Source organism: Acanthochromis polyacanthus, chromosome 19, assembly GCF_021347895.1.
Source record: "Acanthochromis polyacanthus isolate Apoly-LR-REF ecotype Palm Island chromosome 19, KAUST_Apoly_ChrSc, whole genome shotgun sequence".
In the NCBI taxonomy this organism is placed as follows: domain Eukaryota; kingdom Metazoa; phylum Chordata; class Actinopteri; family Pomacentridae; genus Acanthochromis; species Acanthochromis polyacanthus.
In genome coordinates this window covers 26,111,432-26,130,852 of record NC_067131.1, presented here as the reverse complement: position 1 = coordinate 26,130,852, position 19,421 = coordinate 26,111,432, and the positions used below count along the sequence as shown (strand labels likewise).

General features: G+C 40.1%; 1 protein-coding gene across 1 annotated transcript; it reads left to right on the top strand.

Annotated features, from left to right (window-relative positions):
* Positions 1-4,352: 4,352 nt before the first annotated feature.
* LOC110963169 (zinc finger protein 518A-like) lies at positions 4,353-18,476 on the top strand. The gene is made up of 3 exons (XM_022211386.2): positions 4,353-4,737; positions 8,075-8,153; positions 16,138-18,476. Exon 3 carries the CDS (start codon positions 16,158-16,160, stop codon positions 18,345-18,347), a length of 2,190 nt encoding a protein of 729 aa, XP_022067078.2. The 5' UTR covers positions 4,353-4,737; positions 8,075-8,153; positions 16,138-16,157; the 3' UTR covers positions 18,348-18,476.
* Positions 18,477-19,421: the final 945 nt, after the last annotated feature.

Below are 19,421 nucleotides of genomic sequence, written 5' to 3'. Positions count from 1 at the left end.
GCATGCACAGGGAGAACATGCAAACTCCATGCAGAAAGATCCCAGGCCCATCCTGGGATTCGAACCAGGGATCTTCTTGCTGCAAGGCAAAGTGCTAACCACTTAAACCACTGGGCAGCCCAATGATGATCATGTACACTATTATCTTTGTAGCATAGTCACAACACAAATTTTTGAAGCACACAGTCATCTGTGGAGTGGTCTGAGCGGACTTCCCCAAACTTGTGGACATGACCAAATTACATCACACAGATTCTAACTGACCCTCCGACACTAAAACTGCAGAAAGTATAATACTGGTACACTCTTCTCAAATTTATTGCTGAAAACAGAGAGTAGTAATATGCAGGCCATACAACCAAAGCAATGCATTATAATAGGCTAAACAGCTCTGACACATTACATATACTACAGTGCTGTGAAACACCACCTGCCCCCTTACAGATATCTTCTATTTCTGCATATTTGTCACATTTAAATGCAAATTTTAATGCACGACGATGATAAACTAAGAAAACACAAAATGCATTTTTTAAATGTTGATTTCATTTATTGAAAATAAAATACTGTCCAGCCACACTTTGCTTTATGTGAAAAAGTAATGGTCCCTTTAGCTACCAATCTATCAAATGAGCAAATTCCTTTTGCAGTTGGGTTCAACTTCACCAGACACACCCACGAACATCAAAAGAACTGCAGACCTCACTCTCTTCAGTAAAGGTCAGTGTACATGATGCCACATTAAGGAAGACACTGGGTGAAAATGGATCCATGGGAGAGTTGCAAGGTGAAAACCTTCCATTACGTATACATCACTTAATCATCATTAGGGGTACGGGGGGCTGGAGTCTATTCCAGCTGACTTAGGAAGGCAGGGGACACTCTGGACAGGTCACCAATCTATCGCAGGACTACATATAGAGACAAACAATCACTCACATTCACGCCTGTGGACAATTTAGAATCACCAATTAACCACAGCATGTTTTTGGACTGTGGAAGGAAGAAAATCCATGCATGCGGACAGGACGTGAATCTTCTAGCTGCAAGGCGAAAGATCCCAAGATGGGGGATGGAACCAGGGATCTTCTAGATCTAACTATCTAGATGAGCCCTAAGATTTTTTGAATAACATCCTGTGGACTGATGAATCAAAGGAGGAACTTTATGGAAGGCACGGTCCGTTACGTCTGGTTTAAAACTAATACTGCATTCCACAAGTAGAGCATGATACTAACAGTGAAACATGGTGGTGGTAGTGTGATGGTTTTGGGGCTGTTTTGCTTCCACAAGACAACTTGTCATAACTGATGAAGCCTTGAATTCTGCTCTCTATCAGAAATCCTCCAGGAGAATATCCACCATCAGTTCATGATCTAAAACTCGAGTAGAAATGGGTTCTGCAGCACGGCAATGACCCAAAGCACACAAACAAGTCAGCCTCTGAGTGGCTCAAAAAGAACAAAATTAAGGTTTTGGAGTGGCAATTAAGATGCTGTGGCAAGACGACCATAAAAGGGTAGTTTATGCTTGAAAACCATCTAATGTGGCTAAAATAAAACTATTCTGCAGAAAAGAGTGGGACAAAATTCCTCTATGGTGATGGAAAATAGTGATCACAAGATATCACAAATGTTGAACTGCATGGTGCTGCCAAGGGCAGCCCAACCAGCTGTTTTCACAGGGGAGATATAGGTTTCCAATAAATCTTTAATAAATCATCATTTAATAACTGCATTTTGTGTTTTGTGGGTTTTCTCTGTCTCATATTAAATAAATATAAATATTTGTTTGATGATCTGGAAAATTTAAGTGTGAGAAATATGCAAAAAAATAGAAGACATCAGAAACACTTTTTCACATCACTGTAAGTTGATCCATTGTTGGAGGGTTGGTAAGAGCTCTGGGTTGTGTGTGTTTGTGGGCGTGAGAGAGGGAGGGAGGTGGTGCAATGGAGGCTTCAGCTCTGGGGAAAAAGCTGTTCCTCAGTCTGCTAGTCTGTGTTTCAATGGCGTGGTACCTCCTCCCCGATGGCAGTGGGACAAACAGGGAGTGTCCTGGGTGGCTGATATCCATGTAGATGGTCCATGCACTTCTCTACATGCGCTTAGCGTACACGGAATCCAAGTCTGGGAGCTCAGCTACCACGATTCTTTGTGCCAGGTACCGGGGACAAATCTTCTTTGTCTTTTGCTGTGCAGCCCTGGCACAGGATGCTCTCGATGGTACCTCTGTAGAAGCTTCTGAGCACTTGTGGAGCCAGACCAACCTGCTTCAAATTCCTTAAGAAGAACATCCTCTGCTGGGCTTTTTTCACCAGGTTGGAGGTGTTTAGTGTCCATGTCAGACCCTTGGTAATGTGAATGCCAGGAATTTGACCACCCTCTCTACCTCTTCTCTGTTGATAGAGTTAGGGTTCAGGTTGGTAGTGATCAGCCACCGACCTTTGTTTTGGTAGTGTTGATGACCAGGTTGTTGTCTGTACACTACTCTGCACAAACCAGGTATTTGATGGTGCAAATTTGGTAAAAAAAAATTAAATATTTTTGTCTACTTCACCAACCATAAAACCTGTATTATTCACACGAGGTCGGCTAGGATCTTTCAGTGCGGAGTTTGCATGTTTTCAGTGTGTCTGCATGTGTTTTCTCCTGGAGAACCTGGAGAAAACACAATTGTGAACTTCCTCCCACAGTTCAAAGAGATGCATGGAAGCTTAATTAGTGATTCTAAATTGACTGGAAGTGTGAATATGAGTGTGCATGGATTTCTGTCAAGTGTTAGTCCAGTATATAGCCCCAGACCTCCCTTTGCCCATTGTCAGCTGGTATACTCCCTGGGAACTCTACTGGATACAATACAATACAATACAATACAATACAATAGCAGGATATAGCAGATATAACTGATGGAGGACTGAATGGACAGAATAAAAGGGTAACTTTAATTTAGTTCAGTCTCTGTCATCAGCTAGAAGTAATATCAACTAAAGCGTAGTTACAGTTTGTTTTTTATGATTACTTAAAAGTTCATGTCAGTTTTCACTGTGCCGTTAGTTTTTTTACTCAGAAGTTAAGGATTTCTATTGTGTCTATGTCTTATAATCATAAGACAGAAGATGTAATCTATCAATCTATCTATCTATCTGTCTGTCTCTCTGTCTGTCTGTCTATCTATCTATCTATCTATCTATCTATCTATCTCTCTCTCTCTCTCTCTATATATATATATATATATATATATATATATATATATATATATATATATATATATATATATGGATCATTCCAGAATTGGAGGTCATCTGGGCTTTAAAATTTCTCTTTTACAACTTTCTGCTCCATATTCATCAGCAATAGGTAATAAACTATCAAAAGCTTGAATGGTTTGCCTTACACATCCGTGGTACAATTTTAATTACATATTTTATATGTTGTTTGCTAACTCTACTCTAATCACAGTGACTGGGTTGCTTATCCATGGTAATGTTAGCTTTTTGTCAGCAGTTGACGCTTGCTATTTAGCTAGCTGTTATTGCTGATCAAGAAGACAAAGTTACGGATGTAAACAGTAAAGAAAAAAGTAAAAAGAATTTGTCTTAACCTGATAATATGCATAACAGGGTTGCATGAGGTACAGTGAGACATTCAATTAAGTCTGACAATGTTATGAAATATGAAAAATAGAAGATAGGACATAGCCTTGCTCAAGCTATTCTTTCGAAAACTGTTTGATGATGTCAATTCCAGCGTATCATATGAGTCACAGTTTTCTTCTTCTTTTACCATGATAAAAAGGTTATGCTAACAGGGTTGTGTGCATGTTGTGGGACACACATTCCATACATAATAATTATTTAAAATATGTTGATTTAACATTTACAAGAGACAAGAATGAAAAAAAGATACTTAAAAAATGAGATTTAAATGTCATTTTCATCAGGGAAGTGGGACAAAAGAACAACTGTATTGTAGGGGGAATTCAAGACTTATTTGGTATTTTTAAAACTATTTCCAAACATTCTTTCCTCCTAGTTTTTTTTAACAGTTTTTTTAGCTGTTTTGTGGGTGCATTATATATATATATATATATATATATATATATATATAGAGAGAGAGAGAGAGAGAGAGAGAGAGAGAGAGAGAGAGAGAGAGAGAGAGATAAAGAGAGCAGACTGCAATATAGACGGAGTGAAAGGAGGGAAAGAGCGACTGAGATGAATTTACATCTTTCGGGTTGTACAAAGAAGTCAACGTTGATCAACAAAGGCATCTTGGTAAACATGTACCACAGTGAATAGGAAATGGCGTGCATCCGCCATTGCTGCTCATTGCTTCTACCTACTACATGTACACACACACACACACAGACACACACACGGAGGGGGGGCAAAGTATGACGAGGACTCAAGCTGCGACAATGCCGACGGCTTCTTAAGGACGTGCCATAAAACATAATATATTGTTACTTTATTAAAACACGTTTAGACGGTGTTTTCCACGACAAAACTCTCCCTTGTGGCACTAGTTTGACAAGCAATACATATTCATCCGCTTCTCCATGAGTGTCAAGAGCGCAGCAGTACCCGGATGGACTGTCATGGCCGCCGTCGCTGTGGTTCCACAGAGAGGAGAGAAGGAAGGCAAATGTTTCTGCTGTGTCTTTTTTCAACATTCACCTTCTTTTTATATTTGCGGACGTTGACGGGACACGTCCTCAACTTCCATCGAGTTCATAGTAAGGAATAACTGATTTTCCATAACTTTAAATATCTTCGCGTGGGTGGGGGGTTATTTAGGTGGAAAATGACTGGTTATTAAACTCCACAGACACTAACATAGTGAAGAGACTCGCATATCGAGGCACAAACGGGCTCCGAGCAGTGAATTGTCAACGCGTACAGCGTGGGCTTCTTTGTTGGTGTCTGTCCACAGCCTTTAATTCTCCCACTGATGCAGCGTTCCCTCCCGTTTCCTAAACTTAAGCCACTATGGAGCAAGTCACTCGGAAAAGTAAACGTGAATAAAATTAAGATGTCGAACTGCAATGTAAAGGTAACCCTTCTCAATTTTGCCATCTTTTATAGTCGGCTTGCCCTCGTTTTAAGTTACCGAGGTTATGTGAAATTACAGTTTTGAAACGATGCAACTTTTTCCTCATATCCAAGCTTCATTATCTGTCCCATCTAGATGGTGTGGGCCTGGAGTAACCTACCTGTCTGCAGTCTAGGTGTTCATTTAAAGCCTTGTCAGTTTAATCACAGTTTCAGCTTCATGTATCTATTTTATTACAAATTTTAAAAGGCTATGTAGGCTTATTGTTTGTATAATTTAAATTCTTTTGGACTGTAGATATTTTCCCATTGAAGATGTAATGGATATACATGATTTAGGTAAGCCCAAGTGTTTGTGAAGACAGCACTAGTGGAAATAACATTTCTTTTATTATTATTTTGGATGGAAGTGGCTGCTTCACATAAGTCATAAAATCATGGCAGCCATTTTTTTTTCCCAACATGGCCTCCTCATCCACAAGGTTGACAGCTGACAGAGTCATATGGAGTTGTAGGCTGATGCAAGTCTCCTGCTGTTTTTACGTAAATAATTTATGTATAGTGTTGAACTGAGGCAGTACATGTAATCAATAACTTGTTTATGAATATAGCAGACCTTAATGCTTTTTTCTTATGTAATTAGGCGTCTTCAGCTCAATATGAGATTCATGGAAAATGTTATTCAGCATGCAAAAGTGTCTCTCAGTATTTCATTTTTGTTATAATGCCACATTTGTCACTGTGTCAGTGTTTGTTCAGGGGAATCTTGCCTTGCTTATTTGGAATTGTTTAAAAATGTGAATACTACGTGGAGAAATCCCTCTTAAATATTTGAATATACATTTTTTTTAAGTCATAATTTAATTCTAAAATGTCAGGAAAATGAACTAGCTGGGATTTTCTGTGGTCAAAGTGATAACTTGTATAATGTTTTGTAATAGCTCAAAGCCCACAACAGAACTACGTGTTTTTCATGTCTGTCTGTTTCCAGCTGTAGTTACATTTACGGGTGCTGGGGAATACTGCTGCAGTGACTGTGAATACTATTGAATAAGCTCTGTGTACAATGCTATGAACTGTCACTCCAGTCACTAGTTAATGTCCACACTGCTGCAGAGTTTTTGGAACCCAAACAGAGGCTGTTGGAAATGCTGCAGACCCAGTTTAAGTTGTGTGGCGAACAGAAACAGAAATGCAGACCCCCATGTGAGCCTTGTGATTGGGTTTCAACTGTCTTTCCCTAATCCATCACACTACTACCTCATGACTTTTTTTCTGTGGGGAAAGAATGACTTAAGTTGTGCCTGTTAGTGGTTACTTCATTATACATAACTAATTACTGCTGTTGCTGACTTTGTTGTCTACTAGCTAACAGCTGTTGTGTGGTTCAGGAAATCTCTGGTTTTGCTTTTCACCATTACTGTTCTTCTTCCAAAGTTTTTTTCTACAGCTAAGCAGCCAACCCTATACGTGAATGGTCTTGTGATATTGTGACTAGAAATGTTTTCACGTTAGAATATTTCTGAAGCTGTGCTAAAACATTTGTATGGCCAGAGATAGATTTGTTTTTAAGAAATGACAGCTAATTAGTGTGGATGTTTTCTAACTTTATAACCTTTCTTGTTGTATAAGGCGTTTGCCTGTTTGTATTTGAGTGCTGCTTCGTTGCAATTATGAATAATGTAAAAGAACCCTAAATCAGCCAGTGCCACAGTAACTAATATATCACATTCTGCTAACATTTTAGAAGGAATTTAAATTTTTTGAAAGACTTTAACTCTATGCACACGGATACAGGAAGTAGATAAAAATACTTTGAACACCCACACATCTGACAAATGGGATTGGGACATAATCTCAATAGAGTTGCTGCCCTAAATATGTGCATGTGTGCGACATGTTTGCATATGGTAGTGTTTAGAATAAACATTCTGCCAGCTTGAATATGTTTTCTGTCAGTAACATCTGGGACCTGCACTGAAATAATATTGCAGTATAATAGACAACATCCATGCTGTAAAGGAATGTACGTGGAACATCATGGATGTGTGTTAATGATGAATTAGTTGCTACTCTATGTGCAGACACAGATTTCCAGGACAAATGTAAATTCTGCATAAAGGCAGACTCATTTTTGCTGCTGGATACTGTGTAAAATGCATTTATCATAAAAGGTGCCATATGAGTAGAAACTGATTGTTTAAGAGGTAGAAATGTGTTTCAGCCTTGTTTCATTTTGACCAGTAGGGGGCTAGGATGTCCAGCTACTGTATTTGTGTTTTGTCTATGTGCTATACATAGACTGTATATATAGTGGACGGAGCATCTGGCTCCAGAATTGAAGCCAACCCGGAAGTGTCAAAAACTTGCAATATCACGCCGTCCGCTAGGGTTGGCTCCAAACAGCTTTTTCTCCATAGACCCCAATTCATTTTTGGAAAAAATAAAATTTGATAGACTGATTTTCTACAGCTCAGGATTTTTTCCCGTTAGTTTTCATGGTCAAAATGAGAGATCAGGTGGCCGATCTTAAAATAAATCAATACTGAATTTTTAATAAATCGTTAAAGTTGGCGGAGCCAGGGGGCGTGGCTATACTTGATAGACAGCAACAGAAGCCTCTGTGGTAAAATGTGGGCAGGATAAGAGAGTCCTCAGCCAATCCTGCCCCTAGTTGCTCTCCGGTCCAGTCTGTTTGATGACGCTTTGTACGTCACTGGCTCCAAAAAATCCAAAACAGCGACCAGGAAGTTGCAAAATCCGGGCTTCATTTTCTCGGCGTTGAAAACAACGGGTGACGTCACGGTTAGTTTACGCCTGGTGCTATATGCCAATCAGTCAGTGAAAGGGCACAAAGAGTACTTAATGAACCTTTAAGGCCAGTTGGGTCACAGTTTCTTGTTTCAACAATAGTCTATAAATAAAAACAATAAACATCCTTTTTCCATATCTGTCTACATGCAGTTAGCAGTCTATAAACAGATCAAAAACTTGCTGTAATATACTACTTCTGTCTTACAGGCACCGTGGCCACACTACAGGCTCCGCATCTTAAGAGGCAGCATGCATTCATGGTTGAGGTTTTCCTAAAGGACCACAGGTAATACTAACTGGTGATTTAATGTTTATGCCCGTTCTTTTACTTGTTGTTTTTTTTTTAATGTGTTTTATGTTGTGATATTCAAGGTTGTGTTAGTGGGGTACTTAGGGTACTGATTAGAATACCCCTCTCTAACAATTTCTATTAATACTAGTATGATTAGTACTTTAAAGTAGGTCTCTTTTTGCCAAATTTGCTCAACCAAACTAATCGCTACTGGTATCCATAGACTGTATTTGAAGAATTGCATAACAAAGTGTGACATCCTGCACTGTTGTAGAAATTATTGACCCAGAAGACACTTTTTAAATAGGAGTTAATTGAAACCAGGGATCTACTGAAGTCTTCATTTTGCAGCTGTTGGCATTGTATTTAGGGTACTTTGGAGCATAGGAACCTGTTTGCTGTACTCCATGTAAAATATCCAAGATCAGCTGACTTATTCAGGATCTGCTGAAATGGAGTTTGTTAGGTTCAACAATACCATATGAGAATTTGATTAGAATAGCTGTCAGTGATTCAAGATGATCATGGGCTGCTGTGGTCATTGACTTGGGTATATATACCAATCAGCCACAACATCCAAACCACTGATAGATGAAGTGAATAACATTTATAAAGGTTCCGGACTAACTTTTTCACAAGTCGTACGAGTGCGACCAACCTTCTCATTTGGTCTACCTCCCACCTGAGCACAGGTGAAATACCTCACTAGCTGAACACTTGCTTATTGTTAGACTATACATCTACAACTGTTCCCTAAACGCCTCATGGTGCAGGCTGTGGTAGATACTGCTAGGTGGCTGCAGTGCTCTCAGACAGGTGTGTGAGCAAAAAAATACTTTGGAAAGAGTGAAATAAAGTGTTCTAACTTCAGATTTGTCCAAGATGAACCCAAGTGTTGGAGAAAACAGGACACCTGTTTACACCTTTTAGAAGTAGAACGCATTTTTAAATGGGAAAACTACAGTCAATCATTGTCATATAGGAGTTAGAAGCTGAAGTCGTTATTGCGATTAATAAGCGTATAATTTTGCAGTTCTACTACTGCTCGAGCCAGTGTAATTGAATGTATTGCTTTTTTTGCTTCACTGGTTCAGTATGTTCCTGCCTGCACCTGCAATCTGATCATCAGGTGTGTCTCAGTCAGGTCTCTCCCTGTCTGCCTCCTCTTTCCTCAATTCTGTTTGAGGAACACCAAACAGCGAAATAGCTTGTTTTTCACATCAAGAAGGGACAGACTGACAGAGCCATGGAAGTAAAAGTTACACTTTCCATCACTATGGCTCTCACAGTGTCTCCCTGTTCTGGTTCGTAGAGCAACCTCAAAACAGCTTAATGATCGTCATTCATTTGCACGAATGTGTCCACTTGAAATTTTACTCGCACACTCTCAAAAAAAGGTTGCATATGCAACCGTTTCAGTCTGAAGTCCTTTTGACTATTACAGTGGCATCTGTTAAACAGTTGGATATATTAGGCAGCAAGTGCGCTGTCAGGTCTGGGAGGTGATGTGTTGGAAGGAGGAAAAATGGGAAAGTGTAATGATGTGAGCAATTTTGATAAGGACCAAACTGTGGTGGTTCATGGTATGAAGTAATTCGTAGTTACAGGGCTACAGACAGACTGACTACATTGGTTATGCTGCTATGAATAACCTGTCTATTTAGGTACGCAGGCACATTATTCTAGACGCACCCATATATAATAAGCTGACAATCAAGTTCCTCTTGCCTAGGTGGATTGTAACAAAGGGCTGAGAATGTGTATGGACTAACGTATCAGTCTACCAATACCAGAAAAGTACTGCAATACTGAATCCCTTTCATTAGTATCAATACGTTAATTGAGCTGCAGTGTTTTGCTAAACAGCATATCCGATGATTAACATCGATGTGCAATAACCGAGCAGTGGAAGTGTACAACGCACTGCTTCCGCTCTCTGCAGACATGGTGGACATACCAACTTCTTTTCTCAAGCAGTTTTCATCGGCCAAAGACGTGGCTGCAAATCCAAGCATTAATGGTGAGCGTTGACAGCTTGTGCATTAGAGAGACATACAAAGCAAAATATGTGATTATTTTGCTTACATATCTGAGAAAGCCCACAGACTCCTTATAGCACATCTGTTAAAGTTATGCAGACAGAGAAAGACAGCACATCCGATTTAGCAAAGTGTCTCGCTAACAGTCATGCTGACAGGTTAGTGAATGTGATAATTACATAATGCCGTTGCCTCAAATGACTGATTTATTTATATATTTTATATATATATATATATATATATATATATATATATAAGAATACTGATGACATTTAATTTGTCTTTATCTTTTTAGCTCATTTACTAATATGGCAAACATTTCCATATACAAAAGAAGTGTTCACATTGGTAATAGCAAACAGCAAAAAGTCATGCATGTGTAAGAAGCAGATGAACAACACCAGTTCTAAATGATAATTTATATGCACTCCAGGTAATAATAAACATGATATTGCTGGAAAATCTTAAGATCTCTCAAAAATAATTTTACGATTGTTCTAGTAAATATATATGTGTAATAATGTGATTTGGTCAGTGTTCAGTAAGCTGTCAGACAGACTGGTTAAGTCAAAAATAGGCTCCTCTGATTTCAGGGTCAACCACAATGTTTTTAGTAGGGGTGGGTATCGTTAAGATTTCAATGGTACAGTTTCTTTTACCAATACTTCTGCTCAGTCCAGTACTTTGACGGCATTCTTATCGGTACTTTTTGATTTTTTTGTTTGTTTTTAAAGACAAAAAAACAGTACGGAATAAAGATTACCTTATTTTCTCATGCGTATTGTATTTGATTTAAAATATATACAGACACTTATGTATTCAGGTCAGAGCACTGTGGACAGTGTCAAAAATGTTACTTACTCAATAAAACATTATGCAATGTGTTTCATTAAACTGTCCAGCATTATATAAGGAATTACAGCTCCACCTTGAACAGATATTATGTAATGTCAGTACATTATGCTGATAAAAGCAGCTTTGCTCTACGCTTTTGAGTATAAAATGAATGCAGGACTTTGGCAGTATTTTTTCTGTGTGATTTTAATTTTATCAGAGACAACAGTTTAAGTGTTTCTACTACTAACATGAGTATTCAATTGGAGAAATGGTGAAAGTAAAGTAAGACAGTTTGTCTGCTGCCTCTAAATCACTAAATCCTGCTGTTCTAAAATTCTGAATGACAGTTCACACGATGCTTGGATCGAATGTATAGACACTGACTGTTAAACAACCGGCTGGCAAATACTTAGATTTATTCATTAGGCTGTAGTTTAGTAGACTCTGTGTGTGGGCTGCTAGTAAACATAACATACCTAGTAGATGAGGGGTGAGCTACGAGCTCAGCAGTCAAACTTTTCTCCATTTGGACGTGATAAACTTTGAACGTTTCCACATATTGATTGTGTTTCTGCTCTGACATGCAAGCAGCTTGGTCCTGTAGTGGCAGCAAACATTTTTTGCATCAACTGTAGTGAAGTTTGAATGTAAGTCACGTGTTTGTGCTGCACAGAGTTGCAGGTGAGTGACGGAGCTGCTTTGCCCCACAGACACCAGGAGTTCTGTCAGTCGGAGCTACGGACTCTGACAGACAGAACTCTGCTTTGGATTTGTAAAGTTGGTGACCGATGGAGATTGGTTCAGGACTGTCCCATTGTCTTTCATAGCGACAGTAGAACTTGTTTAGCTTGTTGACCAGGCACAGGTTGTTAATGGAGTGGTAAACTTTTGGTTTGTAGTTGGTGATGTGTTTGAGTCCTGGCTGAGAAATGGTGTTGAAGCTTTTAGGAGTACAGTCGTTTGACCTCCCTCACTAGCTTGCTACACCTGTACTTTAGTTCTTTAGAACTGTCTATGTCTGTTCTCCTAAATGCTTCCTCCTTCTCCAACCGTACCTGTCTGAGTTTAGCTGTGAACCAGGGTTTGCCTTTGTCATATACTTATCCACATTGTTGGACACAGTCCTGAATACATCCCAGTCAGAACTTTCCAAACATCTACGGCCTCGCTGGTCCACTGCTTTAATGTCCTCACAACAGGCTTAGAGAGTTTTAATTTCTGTCTGTATGTGGGAATCAGATGGACCAGGATGTGGTCATTGTGTCTCTGTGCTGCACAGAGGCGCTGTGTAGATCGTACTTTAACAGTGATCCAAAATGTTCTCCTCTCTGGTGGAGCATTTAGTAAATGGTCTGTATTTAGAGAGTTTGTGGTTGAGATTGCCTTTGTTAAAGTCACCAGGGACAATAACAAAAGAGTCCAGGTATGTACTCTTAACACACAGTATCTGGTCAAAGAGCAGGTGCTGTGCATCCTGTTGTCTAGCAGTGGAATGTAAACAGAGACCAGCATACATGACGGAAACCCACGTGTGAATTAGAAGGGTTTGCAGTTCCTCTGAAGGTCAGTTCCTCCATAGTGAAAGGGCTCTGGGTACCATAACAAAGCACAGTTACACACGTGGACAAAATTGTTGGTACCCCTCAGTTAAAGAAGGAAAAACCCACAATTCTCACTGAAATCACTTGAAACTCACAAAAGTAACAATAAATAAAAATTTATTGAAAATTAAATAATCAAAATCAGCCATCACTTTTGAATTGTTGATTAACATAATTATAAAAAAAAAAAAACTAATGAAATAGGGCTGGACAAAAATGATGGTACCCATAACTTAATATTTTGTTGCACAACCTTTTGAGGCAATCACTGCAATTAAACGATTTCTGTATTTGTCAATGAGCGTTCTGCAGCTGTCAACAGGTATTTTGGCCCACTCCTCATGAGCAAACAGCTCCAGTTGTCTCAGGTTTGATGGGTGTCTTCTCCAAATGGCATGTTTCAGCTCCTTCCACATATGTTCAATGGGATTCAGATCTGGGCTCATAGAAGGCCACTTTAGAATAGTCCAACGCTTTTCTCTCAGCCATTCTTGGGTGTTTTTGGCTGTGTGTTTTGGATCGTTGTCCTGTTGGAAGACCCATGACCTGCGACTGAGACCAAGCTTTCTGACACTAGGCAGCACATTTCTCTCCAGAATGCCTTGATAGTCTTCAGATTTCATCGTACCTTGCACACTTTCAAGACACCCTGTGCCAGATGCAGCAAAGCAGCCCCAAAACATTACTGAGCCTCCTCCATGTTTCACCGTAGGGACAGTGTTCTTTTCTTCGTATGCTTGGTTTTTGAGTCTATGAACATAGAGTTGATGTGCCTTACCAAAAAGCTCCAGTTTGGTCTCATCTGTCCAAAGGACATTCTCCCAGAAGCTTTGTGGCTTGTCAACATGCATTTTTGCAAATTCCAGTCTGGCTTTTTTATGAGTTTTTTTCAGCAGTGGTGTCCTCCTTGGTCGTCTCCCATGAAGTCCACTTTGGCTCAAACAACGACGAATGGTGCGATCTGACACTGATGTACCTTGGCCTTGGAGTTCACCTTTAATTTCTTTGGAGGTTGCTTTGGGCTCTTTGGATACAATTCCAACGATCCGTCTCTTCAATTTGTCATCAATTTTCCTCTTGCGGCCACGTCCAGGGAGGTTGGCTACTGTCCCGTGGGTCTTGAACTTCTGAATAATATGAGCCACTGTTGTCACAGGAACTTCAAGCTGTTTAGAGATGGTCTTATAGCCTTTACCTTTAAGATGTTTGTCTATCATTTTTTTCGGATGTCCTGGGACAATTCTCTCCTTCGCTTTCTGTTGTCCATGTTCAGTGTGGTACACACCTTTTCACCAAACAGCAGGGTGACTACTTGTCTCCCTTTAAATAGGCAGACTGACTGATTATGAGTTTGGAAACACCTGTGATGTCAATTAAATGACACACCTGAGTTAATCATGTCACTCTGGTCAAATAGTTTTCAATCTTTTATAGAGGTACCATCATTTTTGTCCAGGCCTGTTTCATTAGTTTGTTTTTTTAAATAATTATGTTAATCAACAATTCAAAAGTAATGGCTGTTTTTGATTATTTAATTTTCAATAAATTTTTATTTATTGTTACTTTTGTGAGTTTCAAGTGATTTCAGTGAGAATTGTGGGTTTTTCCTTCTTTAACTGAGGGGTACCAACAATTTTGTCCACGTGTGTAAATATCAAAACAAGACAAAACGGAGCGCACTGATACACCACAGCACAATCAAAACTATGTTTGAAAACAACAAACAACATCCATCCATCCACTGTCTACGCATCGCTTTATTCTCTGTATGGTCACTGGGGGACTGGAGTCTATCCCAGCTGACTTAGAATGCAGGCAGGGTCACCCTGAACTGGTCACCAGTCCATCACAGACCTGCACAGAGAGACAGACAACCAGACACATTCACATTCACACCTATGGACAATTTTGGAGCACCAATTAACCTCAGCATGTCTTTGGACTGTAGTAGGAAGCTGGAGCACCTAGTGAGAACCCATGCAGGCCCAGGGAGAGAACATGTAGAGTCCAACACAGGCTGAGATTCGAACCCAGGACTGTTTAGCTGTGTGGTGACTGTGCTAATCACTGAATCACCATGCCTGGAAACAAACAGCACCATCGAATACGTCCAGCTAGCATGACTATAAAGTGTGCATTCTAGCAAGTAATATTTAAGGCCCCTTCATGGTTTTTCTTCTTTGCATGTGCAGGCCGATAGACGGACTGTGGATGAGGCCGTTGCTCTATTCATATTTCAGTAGAGGTGTGCCAGGCACAGTGTCTTAACATAGCATAGGTTTTCTGGAGAAATGAGGACTTCATACCGTGTTTGGGCTCCATCAGTGTAAGCGTATACAAACAAAGCTCCTCCACAGTGCGGCAGTGAATAGTTTAATTAAAACTGCTAATGATGAATTATAAATGTGTGGTTAACAGAGCCTGTCCTCCTGCAGTTTCTTCTCATATCAAGCATATGTTTTAAGCATCACTTGTTTTTTCTAACAGATATGCAGTCAGTGTGCTTCTGTTGTGGAAAGGAATCGCAGACGTGTGAATGACGAAATTTATATCGCGCGTACCCTTGCAGATGTGAAAAGCATGAAGTGGCTTTTATGCTGCATCTGCAGCAAACATAGTTCAGTGCCTTCGCTCGTATCACATTTGTGAGCCAAAGTTATGATCAAGTCTCTGTATGCTTTTGAGTAGGTATGAGATTATCATCAACCTGGCCACCAGTTATCTTGTATCTATTCAATCAAGGATTTTCATGTGTCACCGTTGCACTGTAGTACAGGATAGATTTAGTTATTTTTGTACTCCATAGCAATACTAAATGCATGTAGAATAAAGCTTGATTTGCAGTCCTGTGTTGAACCTATGCAGAGCAACTGGCCTGCAATGAGCATTTATACTTGTTCAGAAATCTACCTGTCTTGCTCTGCAGTTATACTGCCAAAAGGCTTGGTGGGTTGTCTATGCTACCATGCGAAGTTTCTTGGTGTACTTCAAACAATGGTGGCTAAAGCCACACGGATCTTATTGTAAATGAAGCTAATAAATGTTGACAAACAGTTAATCTTACCTAAATGACTGTGGTGCAGAAAAAAAACCAAGACGTTGGTACTGATTGAGTCTATACTGGGATCGATCAAGCTGTGAAAATGACAAAACATCATATGGCCCCAATGGCAGAATACTGGTTATTTTGTTTGCATTATGAGGCATATCCAACCAGATAACATTACAGCCTGTTACATATTTTGTTTCACTGAAGCATTATCTTTGACATTTCTTGTGGCATCATCAATGTGCCATTTAAACAAACATATGGCATATTACCAAGTGGACAAAGCAGGCCAATCACAGTTGTTACAGTCTGTGTTGCTGCGACATGTAGTTATTTTCCTGGGGAGGGGCATGTTAGGCATCGATGTGGAGTACAGCAGAGGATACATAGAGTGCAAAAATATAAATCAAGCTTAAGTAATTGAGAAATGCATTTAATTTCTTCTCTTACAGAGTTCTGAAGATTTGCAAGTATGGAAGAGGACTTCACAATACCTCATGAATCTGCCAAAAACTGCAACATAACAATAATAGAGGATGAAAAAGAAAAGGTGAAAGACTTTGTGCATAAGCATTTCAGAGAAGTAACAGATGGGCCACTCTTCAGTAATGCAGAAGAACCTCTCATTATGGAACATGAGAGCTGCACTAAGAAAGAGAAGACTCTCAAAAAAGCCCATTGTAAAATTCAGCAGGGGGCTGTTTTCTCAGGAAAGATTCTGAGTTTTGGATGCTCAGTGTGTAAAGATAATTTCACATTTAGCCCCAATGATCTCCTGAAACATTTTCGAGCAGTTCATAAAGGAACCCTTCCTACATACCCCTGTGACTTGTGTGATTTTGTCACAAATGAATTCCCTGCTCTTCAGCGCCATCGGATTGAGCACAGGAATACTCTGGTTACATGTGAGCTCTGCAACGATGATGTTCAGTACTCCTTGCTTCTGCTTACCAGACACTACATGTTGAGTCACAGCCTTAATGGACAGTTTAACTGTGACTGGTGTGAGTTTACAACTGTGGATGCAGGGACATTTGTCCAGCATATCCATCATCACAATGAGAATCATTGGAAATGTTCAAAATGTAAACATATTAGCTTGAATGAAGAGGATCACCAAAAGCATTTGAAAGGTCACTTGGGTACATTCCCCTTCACTTGTCAAATCTGTGGATATGGTGCAGCAAGAAGCGAGTACCTTCAAAAACACACCGCAGCTGTTCACAAAGAAGAGGCTGATAGGAGGAATGCATGGAAGCCTACAGCAGACAATGGCACACCAGCAAATGCATCTGCAACTTTAAAAGTGTTGGTTAAAAAGAGTCGTGAATCACAGGAGGCTCAGAGGGTGTCAAAGCTGAACTGTCTTTCCGGGAGTTTACCAAACCAAAATGGCAGACTAATCAAACCAGAGATATCTTTAGAGAAAGGCCACAACTTTTTGGATGGGGCTGTTGTGCAAAAGGAAGTCAGAAGTTGGAGCAAAGGTTCTCATAACACAGTCATGTTACAGGAATGTGACAATTCTACAGGCTCTGATGGTGGCAGTCACACCACTGCTAATGGACTGACTGTTCTGATGGTTAAGAACAAAATTTCTCTTCCCCCTAACTGTACAACCAAAGTAATGGGATTCAAGATGGTTGATGGGAAAAAACATTTAGTTCTCAAAGTCATCCCAACAGCAAAGCAAGACTTGGCTGCTCAGAACCATTCCGTAGTTGAAGGTGTGGGCTTCTCAGCACTAAATCCTGTGTTGGATAAAAGTAAAGTCATTATTAACAACGAGCAGTACTCTGACAGCAAGGGCTTAACATCACATTGCTCAGCTGTGTCACCAAAAAGTGCATCTTGCATACAGATGGATCATGATGATATTATGGCAGTAAAAGTAAAGATTGAGGAAGAGGAAACCTCTGTTTGCAACCTTAATGCCACTCCCCATAGAGATGATATTGGGGACCAAACAAATCCTTTACTAAATGTGTCTTCGACTTGTGCAGATACATTGTATCCAATGACAAATGAGCTGGAACATGAAGGCCACCAAAGTAACCCAGATGACACGGCCCACACAGACAGAAATAAGCTGAAAAATAACTCGATCTCTGCAACGCACAACCATGATGCATCCAGCCATAGTATTTTTAAAATGAGTAATACTACAACAGTGTGTGCTGGTAAAGCAACTGGTTTATTCTCACCTTTAAAACTTGCTCAGGAAAGACTGCTTTCCAAATTAGTTTTGAGAAAAACTGTTGAGAACTGTGGAGCTATGGATGAGTTACCAATGAGCGATGACAACGAAAAACACACTAGGAAATGCCAAGAGAATTCTGCTTTAAACACTCCAGAAAATGATGAGCTATCAGAAAAACCTAATGGGGTTAGAAGTGAGATTGAAAATAAAATAGCCAGTACAATGAAAGAAATCTGCTGCCTCCATCTCAGCCATCCCCACTCACCTCAGTTAGCAACAGAGAAAGTGTCATTGACTCAGAGAAACACACACAAAAGTCACCAAACCAAGAAGTATTTACCTTTCACAATTATTCCAAGGAAACATTTAGCAGTTCTACTACCACTACCCCAAACTTTGACAGTTATCTTAAACACTCGGCAGATAAAGAAAATACTTGTGAACCATCACAATTTGGCTTGACATTGGAGGAGTCTCCAGAACATTTCACGGAAAGTACAGATGGGGAAATTGAGGTTGATGAGTGCATTGCTAGTGTTGACAGTTCTCTGAGTGAGGAAAATCCTGACTCGGTGCTCCAAGACTTCAATATTATTAAAGTTGAGGAGGACAGCATTCCAATATGCATAAAACAAACCGAAACAAAGAGTAGTTCAGCTAGCTTGGGCAGTTTTGTGGAAGAACATTCAGATGCAATTATTACCCAACAACTTAACAAGGAAAGAACAGGATCTTCATGTGCAACCAATGATTGTTTAAAACAAACAAAAACAACTTTGCGAATTCTTCAGCTGCCAGAGGGTAAGCAACCAGTACTCCTAAGGGCTACTGAGAATCGATTTGCTATGCCAGTGCAGGTCAAGGCAACTCCAGGCTTCAAACTTATAACAGACTCTGCAAATCCTCAGATCAATGTATCTTACATGAAGCCAGGGTTGGAAAAAACAAGTAACACCTGTGGTGTTGCTTTTACTCCGAGCAGCCAGAAGATAGGTTTACCAGCAGCAAAGCCAGGAACTGCTGAAAAGGGGACAACTTTTTTCTCTGCTGTTCAACCAGGTGTTACCACCACTTCAAATCACTACCTTATCAACAGTCCAGGTTTTACAGGTCCCGTAATCCTTTCAAGTACGCCACATAATACACCTCCAGACAAAACGGCAAAGACACACCCAACATGCTACTTAGTACAAAGGTCCGTCCCTTTTGTTCAGACCCCAAGTACTCCTGGCATAAGTCTGGCAAGTACCCAGCTCCCACTGAACTCACGACCAGTTTTGGCTATGCCTGCAAGCTCTGCAGACAACCCCAGCACATTGCAGAGTGGTCGGCAAGCATTCTTGCTCCGATACATTTCCCCATCCAAATCAGGCCTGCTTCTGAACAACCAAGAAGGGAAGACTGGGACGCAGTGCAGTCAAAACAGTGAAAGCTCTAAAGTTATATTTAAAATTGTAACTCCCACCGGTAGTCTTCTTACAAGTGCCGCTCCAGCATCAAGCAGTCAACCTTTGTTTCTGGCCACCAGACCTCAGA

Coding starts and splice junctions, on each gene's coding strand:
- LOC110963169 (XM_022211386.2), top strand. CDS start 16,158: ATGGAAGAGGACTTCACAATACCTCATGAATCTGCCAAAAACTGCAAC.